The sequence below is a fragment of the Eubalaena glacialis genome, chromosome 2 (genome assembly GCF_028564815.1).
Source record: "Eubalaena glacialis isolate mEubGla1 chromosome 2, mEubGla1.1.hap2.+ XY, whole genome shotgun sequence".
Lineage (NCBI taxonomy): Eukaryota > Metazoa > Chordata > Mammalia > Artiodactyla > Balaenidae > Eubalaena > Eubalaena glacialis.
In genome coordinates this window covers 168,663,221-168,679,513 of record NC_083717.1, presented here as the reverse complement: position 1 = coordinate 168,679,513, position 16,293 = coordinate 168,663,221, and the positions used below count along the sequence as shown (strand labels likewise).

Genomic DNA, 16,293 nt, shown 5'->3' with positions numbered 1-16,293 from the left:
CAAATAATGTACAATTGCAACATTTGAGTTTAAGTTCCAGTTTCAGCACATATGAGCTACAGGACAACAGACAAGTTACCCCCTTCCTCTAGGTCTTTGTTTCCTCATCTGCAAATGGAGATGACAGTGCCTATATCAAAGAATTAATAAAATGTGAAGCTGCTTGAGAAAGGACTCTGCAAATTGTTATTCTTTTCTAGGGCTTTGCACGGGCCTGACATCTAATGAGCAATCAATTTCCATTTTCAGAATGAAGTAAATTAATGCCCTCAACACATACTGTGATGAACATGGCTCCAGATCCAAGATTCACTTCACAGAAAAGTAAGAGAAATCTGCAAGCTATACTGTGGAATAATTCTTTCACCACAAGTATACTGTTCTTTAACTTAGTATAGGAAAAAAAAGAAAAGAAGGAAGGAAGGAAGAAAGGAAGGAAGGAAGGGAGGGAGGGAGGGAGGGAGGGAGGGAGGGAGGGAGGGAGGAAGGAAGGGAGGGAGGGAGGGAGAGTAAGGGAAAGTAAAAAGGTTCCAACAAGAAGAGCCTCACCATCTGTTCATCCTCTTTGGCAGCCCAACTGGCACTGAACGTTTGACCTCCACTGTCTTTCATCAGTCGGATTTGAACATGCTGGAGATAGGCAGAGAATGCTATTCGGGCCTGCACTTTGCTACAGAAATCCAAAACAACATACTGTTATGAGACAGAATGGTGCACCTACCAAATGTGTGCTTGCCTCTCTCAAAGTGGCCTTTGAGGATCCTTCTATTAGGATGGCTAAGAAAAATGAAGCCCATCATACAGTCACTGAGTAAAGATTCCTTCTACCCAGTACATGAGATTTCTTTTTTTCTATTTAAAGAATCAGAGATGGAGAATCCTACTTATTTTCTCATTATTACCATGGCATGGGGTGGGGTGCGGGGGAAATCAAGCAAGAATAGAGAATCATGTTTTCTACTCCTATACCTTATATTCTGAACTTTTAAACAACTTTCTTGGGGAAATGGACAGGAAAAGTACTGAATTTTCACAAGAACCTTTGTATTGATACAGAAAGGTTTTTCTGCCTTGGAGGCCCTTAAAAACATACTTATCAGTTAGTACAAAAGTATGGCTTTTGCTATAGCAACTAATTTCTGGTGTGCAAAAGCCTCCAAAGCAGGAAACAGATAAATACTACAAAGGAACTTTTAGACCAAATTTAAGGTCAGGCTTTTCTCAACTACAAAACGGGAGTGGCTGGAGCCCAGAACAAATGAGTGAGGTCCAACAGAGTTTGGCATAGATGCACTGACCGGCTAGGACGAGCCCAGATGTTCAGGGGGAAAAAGAACTCCACACATATAGTAAAAAGCACCTCAGCAACATCACTGAAGAACCCAGCTGACTTCTGCTTGGTGGTCTAGGTTGGAAACAAGGAAATCTGATCAAGTTATCATTTAGAAGACAGAAGTACCAGAGAAACACTGATGACTTTCACTTCAGCTGCTAACTGCAGCAGATCTGTTTTCTTTCAGGAGAGACTGTAGTTACTTCAGCTGCTTGGCCTTCTGACATGCTAGCCAAAATTACATCAGCGAAGATTAGGGCCCAACACAAACTTTGTTTACAATCCTCACACATGCAATCACTGAATGCTTTCTACTCACTGTTCCCCCAAGGTTAGGACGAAGGACTTATCCAGAGTAAACTGGAAATCCTAGGAGGGTCTACATCTAGCTTCTATGTGTGTGCTGGAAGGGAGAGGAGTCAGGTTGGGGAGTAGATTTGCTTTTCAAGCTCTTCAGAGTATGAAATATAAGGCTACATCTTTGTTATTAATAGGAATAGTTTATGGGAGCACAATATGATTTTGAAATTTATATTTTCAAATGTTTTTCATCAAGAAGAACACTTAAAATCCTTGTTCTGGAGACCATATACACTTTCCCCTCAACCATTCCCATAAGCTAATTATTTTCAAGTCAAAATAAATGAAAAAAGACTCTCCATTTTGGTCAACAAATTCACTTGCAATAAAGTGAGCTAAAAATGGCATGTTTCAGACACCTCCAAATGTAGCAAAATACCCAATTTTATTGACTATTTCCCTAATATTAAAATATGAAGGTCTTTTGGATAAGGGAATTACTGCTTGGAAGTTGAGATTTCAATCAACCTTTTGTTGCAAATCACTGTTGTAAATCAAACGAACAAGAACTGAGTTTTCCATCTCTAAAAACCTTACTAAAGGGATCTGTGGGATGTTAATCCTAAGGTTGTCCCTACGGTATTGGACACATTGGTCAGCTAGTAATCTGTAACTGACAAACCAAAATAATAGAATAATTTACACCAAAGAAATCTATTTTTAAAAAATAAAATCCTATAGAGATCCTCAGTATACAAAAATATACAACTAGTGGGCTGGGGCCTGGAGTCTTGAATCCTTGCCATGGACCACCCCCAGATCCCTCAGTAGCCACTGAGATGCCCCACAGAATTATGGGCAGCTCCAGGGAACACAGTTTGAAAACCACTGATTTATTACATTAACACACCCTGCAATTACAAGAGTTTACTCATTAAAAGTAAGATCCTTAAGATTTATGAATAACTAATTTATTTCTACAACATCTAAGTAGAATGTTATTGCTGGAAGGGACATTAGAATATAGTCCAGTGGTTTTCAAATGTTCCATTTCAATTCAGTGGACTCCTCCTTCCTCTCTAGAGAGCACAGTTTGAAAAACCTATGTCTAACCCCATACCCTGGCCTAACAGAAAAGAAAACTGAGGCCTAGAGAAGCTCTCTGACTTGCCTGTGGTCACACCGTCAGTTGGCAAGCACTGAAAAGCCAGAGCCAAGTCTTCTGACAGAGCCCTCTCTGCTCTCCACTAAAGCAACTACTCTCATTCTCCACGCACCGTTCCAAACCTTAACTCTACCCTCCAACCCCCTAAACGCCAATATCAGCCTCCATCCTTGCGGTATAAGAACTGACCTCTAGCTTAGAAACTAAAGGCCGTCATGCTTATATACCTACACTTCCTGCCTCTTTAACCTCTAACTACTGCATTCATTATAGGAAGAGACACCCCTCCACTGTCCTCTTCCTACCTTCCTTTAGGACAATATATCCATTTCTGTATCTCTAATTCTTTTACCATCAAATCCTTCCCCTAGTCTCTAAATAAGCTCCAGAATCCCTATCTTAAGAAATCTTTTTTCTCTTAGCTTGCTCTCTCTCTCTGATGAGTTCTCATCTGTCTTTCATTCATTGTCAAACTCTCTGAAAAAGTTAGTTCACACTTGCTTTCTTATTTGCTCAACTCACAATTTCTCTTGTACCCACTAAGTCCACCCCCAGGTCATAAATGCAGGAGACTCTTTTCAGGCCCCATCCTAACTTGGGCTGCTGGAGGCACTCTATAGCTTGAAACTCTCATCTTGTAGCTTTTCTATACTGTCTCCTCCCAGTTTTATAGCTACCTCTCTAACTGCTACTTCTTGGTCTCTTTACTATTAAACACTGGTTTTCCCCAGGCCTCAGTTCTCTTCCTTTTCTCCTGTCTATGCTTGCTGAACTAAACTGAAATGACAAGCTCATCTACTCTGAAGTTGTACAGTCCTGTTCAACTCTGACTTTCAAAGCTGTATTTTCACCTATCTACTGATCATCTTCATCCCAGAGCACTTCCACCTCACAGTGTCCCAAATAAAACACATTATTTCTATCATGAAACCAACTCCTGTGCTCCTTATATTGACTGATGGCAGCACCAAGTTACCAAACTTGGAAAATTCAGTCTCTTTGGAATTCTTACATCTACAGGGACCAAGCCCTACCAATTTTAACTTGCAAATTTCATTAACTCCATCCTATTCTCTTCATTCCTATAGCCATTGCTCTGATCAGGACCTTCATCTTCCTGGCTCTGGACTACTTTAACAGCCCCTAACTCAGCTCTCTACCCTTAGTTCCCCTCTTATCAATCACTATCCCACAATGCAACCGGAATTTGCTTTCTAAATCAAGATCTGACCATATCACACATCTGCTTAGAAATTATCCATCTAGGAAATAAAGTCCAGGCTCCTCTATGGCACTTTATGATCAAATGACATCCAATTTTTTAGTCTCACTTCTTATTGCACCCTTTTCTCCATGTAACGTCACACCACTAATCTGTATTTCTCAAACTTGCCAAGCTCATTCCAATTTCAGGTTCTTTATACTTGCCGTTCTGCCTGGAGTATTCTGCTCCCTGATATTCACATGACTTACTCCTTCTGATCATTTAGGACTCACCTTAAAGCTTACCTCTCCATGCCCAAAGCACCAGAAGCTACAGAAACTTTCTGTCCAATTACACTCTAATACTACACCCTATTTTATTGTCTACACAGCACTTCTTACTGCCTGAAATTACCTTGTTTCTTTGTTTACTGTCAGTCTTCCCCACTAGACTGTGGGCTCCACGACTGTTTTGGTCTCCACCGCAACACTATACAGCCCAGCACAATTCCTGGTATAGATCAAGTGCTCAATAAATATTTGTCGAGGAACTGAATGATGACTGTACTATCACCCCTCTGTGCCTTTATTCCCTCTACTAGCACTCCCATACTTAGCTGTCACCTCCCAAATCCGGAAAGCCTACCTATCGGGGAAGGCCTGGTTCAAATATTGCCTCCTCCCTAATGTCTCTCTAGCCCTCCCAAGCAAGACCAATCACTCCTTTTCCTGTGTCCTAAGAGCCCTTTGTCCATACTGGGGTCACAGCCCCCGCTCTTTAAGTGTCCCCACTCTAAGCCATGAACTGCTTGAGCGCCCTGTCTCAGTCACCTTGTGCTCTTTAGTCACTAACGCTGAAACCCAACAAATATTTGTTGAGCCAATGAGACCTGGGTTTGTATCATAGTTTTAGACTTGGACAAGCAACTTCTCTAAGGCTCAGTTTCCTTGATAGTAATAATATCAAATTACAGTCATTAATTCACAGGATTCCTGTGCATAAGAAACGAAAAATGGCTATAAAGCCACAAGCACAATACCCTGGTACACAGTACATATTAGCTGTTTTCAGTTTTGCTATTATAATTAGGAAAGGTACATACCTAAGATTGCCATTATCTTGCAGAATCTGCATCAGGTTAAATTTAGGCTCTGGCTCCTGAGTCTCAGTTTTGCAGCACTGTTCACCTTTGTTATTCCATTCAGGAACTTTCATGGCGTTTTCTTTGGGTGAATTTTCTACCATAACGGTCAGTGAGGGTGTGTGTTTGGCTTGATTTTCTCCAAGGGACCCTGCAGACTCCTCCTGGGAAGCTTCCTGTTCTTCATCTTCACTGTCTAAGGCAACTGCTTCCTCCTCTTCGCTCTCTGTCTCAGTTTTAACATTCATTTCAGCTGGTTGGGTGATCACTAAATGCGAAGAATCACTAATGTTGCTGAAAAAAGGATTAAATTTTCCTCTCTCCCAATACCTTCCTTTTATCTTTTCAGTAAAAACCCATTTCTAAATCAGACCACAAATAATGCACAAAATTAACAACATACACATGTCCCTCTTATATATTCTAAAAACCTATTAATCATCTTCATTAGAGTTGATGTTTCTCATCATAATACCAATGGTTCTCTCACAACTTAAGGCAAAAACCCTTTTAGTAGAGTAATCTCTACGGCGTGTTAGAGGTTTTCAGAAGGGCATCTTTCACGGGGGTACAACAAGCAGGGGAATACCTTTCTATCATATGTTTATCCATTATCCTTCTCCTTCACTGCCTTGGAAGGTCTATGAGGACAAGGACCATAGCTTTTTTATTCACCAATGAAACCCCAGTGACTAATGTGCTTGATACAGGCACTCAACAAATGAGAGAAGGAGGGAGAAAAAGGAAGTCAATTAGTCAGTGACAAACAGATCTGTAACAAGGGAGATTCTAGGAGAGAAAGAAATTCCCCTTTTTCTGTTCATGTTTAAAATACTTACACAATTCAGCAATGTCAAAGGACGAACTGGACTTCATACCTAATCATGAAAAACCCAAACAATGACGCTCAGGGTTCCATTAAACTTAAGCTAAGTATCAGGTAGTTAAATGATGCTGTAAGAGTAAGAGCAAAGGCCAAAATGTGTGGACTTCGGATATTCCTCAATACAAATATCACAGAATGGAAGGTTTAAAAACTTATTATCCTTTTGAAACAAGTTTCCGAGGAAAAAGACTATATCAAAAAAAGTAAGCATATGTGATCAGAAAGTTCTGATTCATCAAGTGTTAATTAAGAAGCTGATTAAATCGGTCTGACAGGACACAGATCATAGAGCTTGGTGAAAGTTCACCAGTCGGTACCTGGGTATTTTGGCCGCATTGCCCTCAATCTGCCACTCCGTCGTCGACGTTTTCGCACCTCCAGAGACAGGAGCTTCCTCTCATAAAGAGCAGCATGCAGCTTGGCCCTTGAATTCATATTCTCTACCTTCAATTCCGGTGCTCCATCAACTGCCATTCTATGGGAAAAAACATGGTAGCTAGAGCTTTCAGAAAGTTCTCTCCTTTATTCCAAGGCTAAGTTTGACAGAACTCTGTAATGATGTCAGGCCAGGCATGGTTACTCTAGTGAATTCTAAAATGTTTGACAGATAAATGGGAACACTGGAATCTACATTAGAATTTCACTAATGGGCTATCTGAATTTGTTAAATGTTCTGAACAAAAATATATCTGAAGACAATGTTTAAGTATTTTTAAGTATTCAATAATACTGGCTGACTATTCAGTACAGAGATCATAAAGTGCTGCCCAACTATGCCTTAAGAATGACTAGAGATACTGGTAACACTTTAATTCTTAAGCTGGTGATGGCTAGAGGTGTACTTATTATTTTATTTATTCATTATAACTTACTCAGAATTACACAAATATTCCTTTGATGTATATAATATTTAATAAATACAGATTTAGCACAGGTTGAGACGAGGAGAGGAATGGCTGATAATCTGTGAATATGGCAGCACAGAGCTGAATGAGACTCACAGGGAAAGCATCTTCGTGAAAAGTCACCAAGACCTTGAGACGCACCAAGTCTCAAGCGCTCCAACAGGAGGAACTTCTCTCTTAGAGCGTACTTAGTTACAGGAGGAGTTGGGGAGAGGTGGCAGGGACTCTCCAGGTATTGAGTACAGGTCAGGAGTTAGGGTCAGAGGCACAGACAAGGGAAGGCAGCAGATGCAGGACAACACCAAATTCAATCAGATCATGGATGGCAAATGGGATGAGGAGAGGGAGTGGCTACAGGTACATTAGGCATTAGATAAAATAAATCATAAATTAGGTTAAGTGACAGGAATCAGCCCCAATCCACACAAGGACCGGGCAAAGTACAGCACAGGCAGAGATAACCAGGTCACCAAAGAGAGACAGGGCTCTTGGCCACTAGGTCAGAAAAGACGTATCCATGTTAGTGTCGGAAAGCAGGCAGCCAACTCTGTATACCCAGAACTCAAGATCTAACTGGTTGGCTCTGAACTCTCTCTCTTGTGAACTCTTCACAATTCAAAGCGTATTCCCTTTGAGGTGGAAATTCATCCTCATTCCTCTGGGAGTTTTGAGTCCCTGAGTATGATGGAAAGGCTGTGTCTTTTGGTCTATTTAGGACTTTTAGAGATTTCTGGGTGGATGGACTGGATAGTAAGTATTTTGAAGGCCTCCCCTCTAGAGCGGGAAATTGAACCAAGAACTGGGAGGGTCCTGATACAGAACCTGATGCAGAAAAGGGGTGCAAATTAATAAACTTTAAAAATAGTTCAACCCCAGTTTATCATAGTCTCAACAACTGAACATTACCCCCTCACACACACACACAGTTATGAAAATAGATTTTTGGCCAATTAAATAATAAAGAAAATAAAACAAATCTGATATTTTAAAATAACAACTATGAGCTTCTAAGAAACCCTGAACAGACATATAAACCACAACTATCACAAGGAATGGAGGTAGGGAATGCTGGGGAAAGAAACAGAATTATAGTTCTATAAGGGCAAGGCCCACGCCTGTCTTGTTTCTCACTGGATCAGTGATGCTTATGAGACTGCTCAGCACACACCTGATACCACAAATACTTTTGAATTAATAAACAATTGAATTCCCCATAAGTTGTAATACCTTTTATCTATGTCTACTTTATTTTTCTACACTTTTACTATGAAATATTTAAACAAATAGAAAGGTTTAAAGAATTATACAGTGAACATCCATATACCCACTGGCCAGTTTCTACAATGAATATCTTACTATATTTGTTTCATCACATATATATGCAATCTTCTCTTCTTCTATCCATCAATCAATCCACCTAATTTTTAAAGCATTTCAAAGTTGCACGAAGACATCAGTGCACTTCACTCCTAAACACTTTAACACTAAAATCATTAGGATCTAGAGTTCAATATTTTATAGGGCTTTGAAAGTTTTTTCTCTTTTCTTTTTTTTGGCGGGGGGGGGGAGCTAAAAACGACACACAGTGAAACATCCAAATATTAAATGTCCATATGTCCATTTGATGAGACCTAGAGCTATGTAACCCAAACTCTAACATTACTATCCCCTCAGAAAGTTCTCATGCCCCTTCCCAGTAAATCCCTCCCTCATACTCCCAAAGGAAACCATTCTGAATTTTTGCATCACATGTTAGGTTTGCTGTCCTAGAACTTCATAAAGATGGACTAGTACAGTATGAACTCTTTTGTGTTGTCTCCTTCCATTCAGCATGTTTTTGAGATTGATCCATGTTGTGTATATCAGTATGGATCTTTTTTTTGCTGAGGATGAGTCCAGTGTATGAATAATCCACAGTTCACCTATTCCCCTATTGTTGGACACCGAAGTTGCTTCTAGTTTTGGAATATTATGAATGAAGCTGCTAGGAACATTTTTGTACAAGTCATTTTGTGGTTATGCTTTTCATTTCTTCTGAGTAAAGATCTCAGAGTGGAATTTTCTAGGCTAACAAACTGCCAGACTCTTTCTAAAGTGCCTGTACCAGTTTATGCTGCCAGTGACAATTTATCAGAGTTCCATGAGCTTCACATCCTCACTATTTGATTTTTTTCCAGTTTTATTGAGGTATAATTGACAAATAAAATTATAAGATATTTAAAGTGTACAATGTAATGATTTAATACAATTTTAGCCATTCTGCTGGATGTTTAGTGGTATCTCATGATTTTAATTTGCAATTCTCTTATAACAAAGGCTGTAAAGCACATTTTCATTAGTATATTGGTTATTCACATATCTTCCTTTTAAAATGTCCAAGCATTTTACCCATTTGTAACTGGGTTGATTGTCTTATAATTATTTAGTTGTAGGAGTTTGTTATATTTTCTATATACAAGTCCTTTGACAGATATGTTTGATGAATATCTTCACTCAGTCTATGGCTTGTCTAGTAATTTTCTTAATAGTGTCTTTATAACAAAAATTTTTAATTTTGAGGAAATCTAACTTATCATTTTTTCTTTTTTGTTGATTACTTTGTGTCATGTCTAAAAACTTTTGCCAAGCCCAAAGTCACAAAGATATTCTCCTTACAAAGTTTTAGAGTAATAGCTTTTATGTTTATGTCTATGAATCACCTCTAATTTTTGTGGGAGACAGAGGTTGAAGTTCACTTTTTAAAATACAATATTCAGTTCCAGCCCCATTTATTAAAAAGTTTCCTTTCCCCATTGGATTACTTTAGGCCTTTTGTTTAAAGTCATACAGGCCTATTTCTGGGCTCTTTATTCTGTTCCATTGATCAATTTGCAACAGTTTTGATTACTATAGCATTATAATATTTCTTTAAGTCTGGTACTCTAGGTCTTTTTCAAGATTACTTTGGATATTCTAAGCTCTTTGCATTTTCACATACATTGAAAAAAAACTGATCGATTTCTACAAAAAAAATCTACTAGAATATTCTTTAGATCAATTTGGGGAGAATGAATACTTACAATATTAAGTCTTCTAATCCATGAACATGACATATCTCTGCACTTATTTAGATCTTCTTTAATCTCTTAATTTATTTATTTACTTTTGGCTGCGTTGGGTCTTCATTGCTATGCGCTGGCTTTCTCTAGTTGCAGCGAGCAGGGGCTACTCTTCGTTGCGGTGCACAGGCTTCTCATTGCAGTGGCTTCTCTTGTTGCAGAGCACGAGTTCTAGGTGCACGGGCTTCAGTAGTTGTGGCGTGCGGGCTCTAGAGCGCGGGCTCAGTAGCTGTGGCGCATGGGCTTAGTTGCTCCGCGGCATGTGGGATCTTCCTGGACCAGGGCTCGAACCTGTGTCCCCTGTATTGGCAGGCGGATTCTTAACCACTGTGCCACCAGGGAAGCCCTCTTTAATCTCTTTAAGTAATATTTAGGAGCTTTTAATATATAGGTATTGAGCATATTTTGTTAAATTTACCCCTAAGAATTTCATATTTTCAAAAGCTATTATAAATGGAATTTTAAATTTCATTTTCCATTTACTGTTAGTATACTAAAAAAACAACAGATTTGAGTATATTGACCTTGTATCCCAAGACCTTGCTAAGTGCACTTGAATGTTCTTGTAGTTATTCTGTGTATGCCTTAGAACTTTCTACTAACCTGATCATGTCATCTAAGAGTAAAGATATTTAACCTCTTCCTTTCTAATCTCTATGCCTTTTATTTCTTTTTCTTCCCCTTGCTTTACTGTACTGCTTAGGACCTCTAGTATAAAGGGAATACAAGTGGTGAAAGCAGACATCTTGCCTTATTACTAATCATAGGGTAACCTTCATTATGTCAGTATGACGTTAGAAGCAGGTTTTTCATAGAAGGCCTTTATCAGACTGAAGAATTTCTCTTCTATGCCTGATGTGTAAGAGTTTTTCTCATAAACGTGTGGTGAATTTCATCAATTTAACACACATGGGTTTTTCTTTTTTTTAGCAATAAAATGATGATCTGGTTTTTTCCCCTTTATTTAATATGGTGAATTATATTGACTAATTTTCAAATGTTAAATCAACCTTGCATTACTGGGGAAAATCTCACTTTAGTCATCTGTATTATCCTTTTCATATACTGATGGATTCTATTTGCTAATATTCTTTTAAGAAATTCTGTATCTATCTTCATGTAGATATTAGCCTATAATTTTTTTAAATGTCTTTGTCAGGTTTTCATGTCATACTTTTCTGGTATCATAAAATGAATTGGGAAGTATCCTTGCCTATGTTTTTGAAAGAGTTTGTGTAAGACTGGTGTATATTCTTCCTCAAATGTTGATACAATTCACCAGTGAAACTACCTGGAGTTTGCTTTGTAGGAAAGTTTTTGATTACAAATTCAATATTCTGATTTAGTATAGGGCTATTCAAAATTTCTATTTCAGCTTGTGTCAGTTTTACTAAGAGTTTCCTCCCCACAAGGAATTCAGACATTTCATTTAGGTTGCCAAGGTAGTGAAATAAGGTTGTTAATAATATTCCCTTAATATCCTTTTTATGTCTGTAGGATCTATAGTGATATCCATCCCCTCTTTCCTACTCAGTATTGGTAATTAGTGTTTTCTCTTTTTTCTAGATCAGTCTACCTAAGAGTTTATCAATTCTGCTATCTTATCAATGAACAATTTTGGATTTTATTAATTTTCTTTATTGCTGGTCTTTTATTTAATTCATCTGCCCTTTATTATTTCCTTTCTTCAACTTACTTTCGGTTACTCTTCTTTTTCTAGTTTCATAAAATGGAACATTAGATCAGTGATTTAGTCCTCTGTTTTCTAATACAAGCATTTAAAGCTATGTCACACCCATTACACACACCACCAAACAGTACTTTAGTTGCATCCCACACATTTTAATGTTATATTTTTATTATCGTTCAGTTCAAAATGTTTTGAATTTTCCTTATGATTTCTTCCTTGACCCATGTATTATTTAGAAGTGTGTTGTTTAATTCCCAAATATTTGTTATTGATTTCTAATATCATTGTAGTCAAAGAACATACTCTGTATGATTTTAATCCTTTCAAACGTATTAAGACTTGTTTCATGCTTCAGCATAAGGTTTGTTATATGTCACCTTTTATTTGCTTATACCTCTATACCACCAGAAAACCCATACTGATGGCAATATAAATTGTCCTGAAGAAAGGACAAAACCCACTGATCTTTAAATATTCTTGTTGTTTAAGTATTTTTTTCTAATTTCCAAATTGATAGTAGTATACTCTAGGAAGTATATTCCTTGACTAGCAACGGGAGAAAATCTATAAACTAAGCATGACTTTCATTTGGAAACAAGCTACAAAACTTGATTTCTCTCAGTTTTCCCTACATTAAATGGCAATCATATTTTCCTTCTTTAAAGAAGAATTAGATTTATGCTTCAAAAGATTTGGAAGAGAAAACCAAATTTATCTTAATTTTTAAATGTAAAACAAAAAGCTAGCTATAGGTTTCTTTCTTATTGCCATTTTGCTTTGTAAAGAGAAATAGCACAAGGGGGATGTACATAATCTCTCAAACCAGAAGATGTGTAATTAGGGTTAAGAGTTTTTGTTCTGGTTGCAGTCTTCGGTTGGGCAAGGCCATCCCAGCCGTTCTTCTAAGACCTTTCTCTCCTCTGCCAAAATTAAGAGCCACAGGTATTTTGCACACTTTTAGTTCCAAGGCAAACTGGAAGCAACTCTGCTCAGTCCCATAAGGTGCAAAGCTGTATGCCCCAGGTATGCCAAGGTCAAAACATAACCTTTTCTTTGAATTTAGCATGAGACAGGTCTTGAAATCTCATTAATACTTTGGGCTCTCTCACATAGCCAAACAAGAATACTATTATTATCACTGAAATGACATATTGTAGTTATAAAATTATAAATCCCAAACGTAGTTTGTAAAAAGTTGCCACGGAATAGTGCTTCAATAGAAAACATTTTTATGTTACTATTTAAGGTGAGTCAAACTGAAATGGTTATATAAAGTATCATGCTTAGCCTGTGCATGGTCACATATTATGCACATGGACAGAACTTCTCAACTTTCAAAAATCAGTTACCGTGTTCTTCCTGTCAATAAGCTTCTTCTTGGGTTTCCCCTACAGAATTAGAAAGGACAAGTGGGTTAGAGCACTACACAGATATCCTCTCCTGAGTTCACACACACACACACACACACTCCTGAGATTTGTACTACAGAAATTCAACACAGAATTATGCCAGGGAAGGCATCTTGAGGTAGAAGCAGACAGATGAACTGAGAACATGCTCAGAAAAGAACAGAGTACCATAACCTTTAGGGAGGATCAATAAAAAACAAAAGGAAGAGGACAAATGAATTCTAGAGGAAAATTCTAACAATTACTTGCATTTGTGTATCTCGCCACAAATCTAATCACATTTATTCTTCACAACAACAGTTGAGCCCCGTTTATAAAAAGGAGCAGGATAAGACCATTTTGTGACATGCCCAATGTCAGAGCTTTAAAGGGTTTAACGTTGAACCTATAACTCTGCTCTCAGACCCCAGTGTTCTTTCTACTTGCACTGAACTGTATTAGGGAAAGAAGTCAATCTCAATTCTCATGGGGTTCAAAAAAGATGCTCATGAGAAATAGATTTTCCATAATTAAAAAAATCTCTTTAAAAAAGAGATGTTCTTCATTGTCTCTAAACTAGAGTTGGGGTCTAACCACAGGAAGTAAGTACCATTCAGGTTTAAACTGGTTTTTGTTTTTCATTCAACTTCCTTTCACTTGACGCTCTCTTTTTTTAAAAAAATTTCCCCAGTTTTACTTGTACTCATTTGTGAATGTGTATATTTAGTTCTGTACAATTTTATCACTGTGTAGGTTCATGTATCCACAGACAAGATACTGAACAATCCTATCACCATAAGGACCCCCTATGTTGCCCTTTTATAACCTAACCTCTGGCTTCCTTTAATCTGTTCTCCTTTCTAAAATTTTATCCTTTCAAAATTGTTATATAAATGGAATCATACAACATGTAAGCTATGATATTGGTTTTTTAAAAAGGAGATGGATGCAATCAATACCAAGATCTTCTATCTATAGAAAAATCAAGTGAAGAATTTGTCTCCACCGAAACGTTTTATCTTTTCCTTCCCATGTCTTCTATCTGTGCCAGCGTCCTAATACTGTCAACTTATTATCAGAAATTATTTTAAATTTTATTATTTTAACTTTTTTATCAGATAATGGTTTGCACCAGTAATTCGCAATCATGGCTTCACATTACAATCACCTGAGCAGCTTTTAGTAAGTACAAGACTTCAGTCTGGGAAGGGCTAGGGCACAAATATGGTGTTACTAACATGCAGCCAGGGTTAAAATTACTGTCATGCTGTGAGACAGTATGTATGACACTGTTTGCCAGGGCAGGGTGGGTAAGTGGGGGATGAGTGGGGGAGGGCAGGGAAGGCAGACAAAATGAACCAATTATGAAATGAAATGATTAGAGAATTAGCTTGAAAGTAGTTCTGACAGTAACACAACGGATTTGCAAGAGAGAACACATCAATTCAGGTTGAAGAGAACAGATTTAATGGAAGATGTTAGGGCTTGCAACAAACACAATTTCATTTTTTTAAGGCATGTTTTTGTGTGTGTGCCTACCACGTGGTAGGTTCTTCATACTGACAAAGATGAACATAACAAAGTACCTACTCTTAAAAGCCAACTTGAAAGTAGACAGAGTAGTTAGTAAACAGACAGTTATAATACAATATGTACAATATGGGAATCTAAATCAGATGGAGGGATAAGAAGGGCGGGGAGAACTTCCTTCTAGTCTAGGTAAGAAGATGAAGGACATAGCTAGAATAAGAATTCAGGATAAACTGAAGGCCACTCCAAGGGAATGTATGGGAATTCCAAGGGAATGTGAGGATAAGGAGGCATGAAAGAGCAGTAGATATGGTCTGATTGGCCATGGGTTGGTATTGAAAAGTGGAGATAAGGCTAAAAAGATAGGCAAGAGTAAATCAGGAGGGCCTTTCTTTGCTAAACAGGGAAATTCATGTTTTTTGAATCAAAGTTTTTAGAATGCTTTATAAGCAGGAGTTGTTACTGCAGCCTTAAGAGAGAAGTCAGGGAGGGCACCAACTTGGATGGGAAAAAAAATTAATCCTCTATCTGAAATTTAGCATCATATACATGTAGGGGACCATCCACAGTAGTATAAGTGCGATTTTCTTTTTAACATCTTTATTGGCGTATAATTGCTTTACAATGGTGTGTTAGTTTCTGCTTTATAACAAAGTGAATCAGCTATACATATACATATATCCCCACATCTCCTCCCTCTTGCGTCTCCCTCCCACCCTCCCTATCCCTCCCCTCTAGGTGTTCACAAAGCACTGAGCTGATCTCCCTGTGCTGTGTGGCTGCTTCCTACTAGCTATCTATTTTACATTTGGTAGTATATATAAGTCCATGTCACTCTCACTTTGTCCCAGCTTACCCTTCCCCCTCCCCAGGTCCTCAAGTCCATTCTCCACGTCTGTGTCTTTATATAAGTGCGGTTTTGCTACCAAAAGAAATAACACATTTTTTTCATATTACTTTAGAGTTGTTCCAGGGGCCCAAATTGTGCCAACACTTATCACACTTTTAAAATTATGGTGGTTATTAGACCCACTGCTATTAACACATCATTGAATGTGTTAATAAAGAAGCACATATATCATTACATCTCAAATTTTTTAATTGCTATGCTCCCCCCTAAAAGAATGCTTCCTAATTTTGGTGGTGGTTCCCAGAATGCCTGTTCCACCTTCCTTCTACCTCATGGGAAGCTCAACTGCGGAAAGATCTAGCCTCAAGCATAGAGTCCATGTCAGTTCAGAAACAGACTGACACAACCTTTGAGGAAACTCATGCAAACTACCAATCCTAAGCAAACAGTCCATTACTTATAAATATGACTGGACAATCAGAAATCACCAGATATTTCAGGAAATATAATAGCATAAACTAGAAAGAATGAGATGAACAAATAGAAGTAATCCAGAAGAATTAAACATAGTGCAAAAAATAGAAAGGAACTTTAAATAAAGTAATTATGATAGTCAGAGAGATGTAAAAAGATATTTTTAATACTGTGATTTATAGTGAGAAACATATATTTGGTCTTCATCCCTGTTTCTGGCACAAAGCTCCTAAAACCCTTGAAATGTTTAAGTGATGAGTGGTAGAGGAGTCTTTTGTCATGCTAATGAGGTAACTTTTAGAAAGCCCTTGGATCAGCTAAGGATGTGG

At 37.9% G+C, this 16,293-nt stretch overlaps 1 protein-coding gene across 17 annotated transcripts in view; it reads right to left on the bottom strand.

Annotated features, from left to right (window-relative positions):
* The window catches only part of TTLL5 (tubulin tyrosine ligase like 5), a 304,948-nt gene that overhangs the window by 191,171 nt on the left and 97,484 nt on the right, over window positions 1-16,293 (bottom strand). For 13 of the 17 annotated variants that reach the window (XM_061181085.1, XM_061181098.1, XM_061181090.1 and 10 more), the window contains 4 exons: window positions 13,072-13,110; window positions 6,347-6,504; window positions 5,105-5,411; window positions 550-670 (listed from right to left, as the gene is read on the bottom strand). In XM_061181085.1, coding sequence (XP_061037068.1) covers window positions 550-670; window positions 5,105-5,411; window positions 6,347-6,504; window positions 13,072-13,110 — 625 coding nt within the window. The remainder of the gene's footprint in view (window positions 1-549; window positions 671-5,104; window positions 5,412-6,346; window positions 6,505-13,071; window positions 13,111-16,293) is intronic. The other 4 variants (XM_061181088.1, XM_061181094.1, XM_061181093.1 and 1 more) reach the window with 1 other exon arrangement.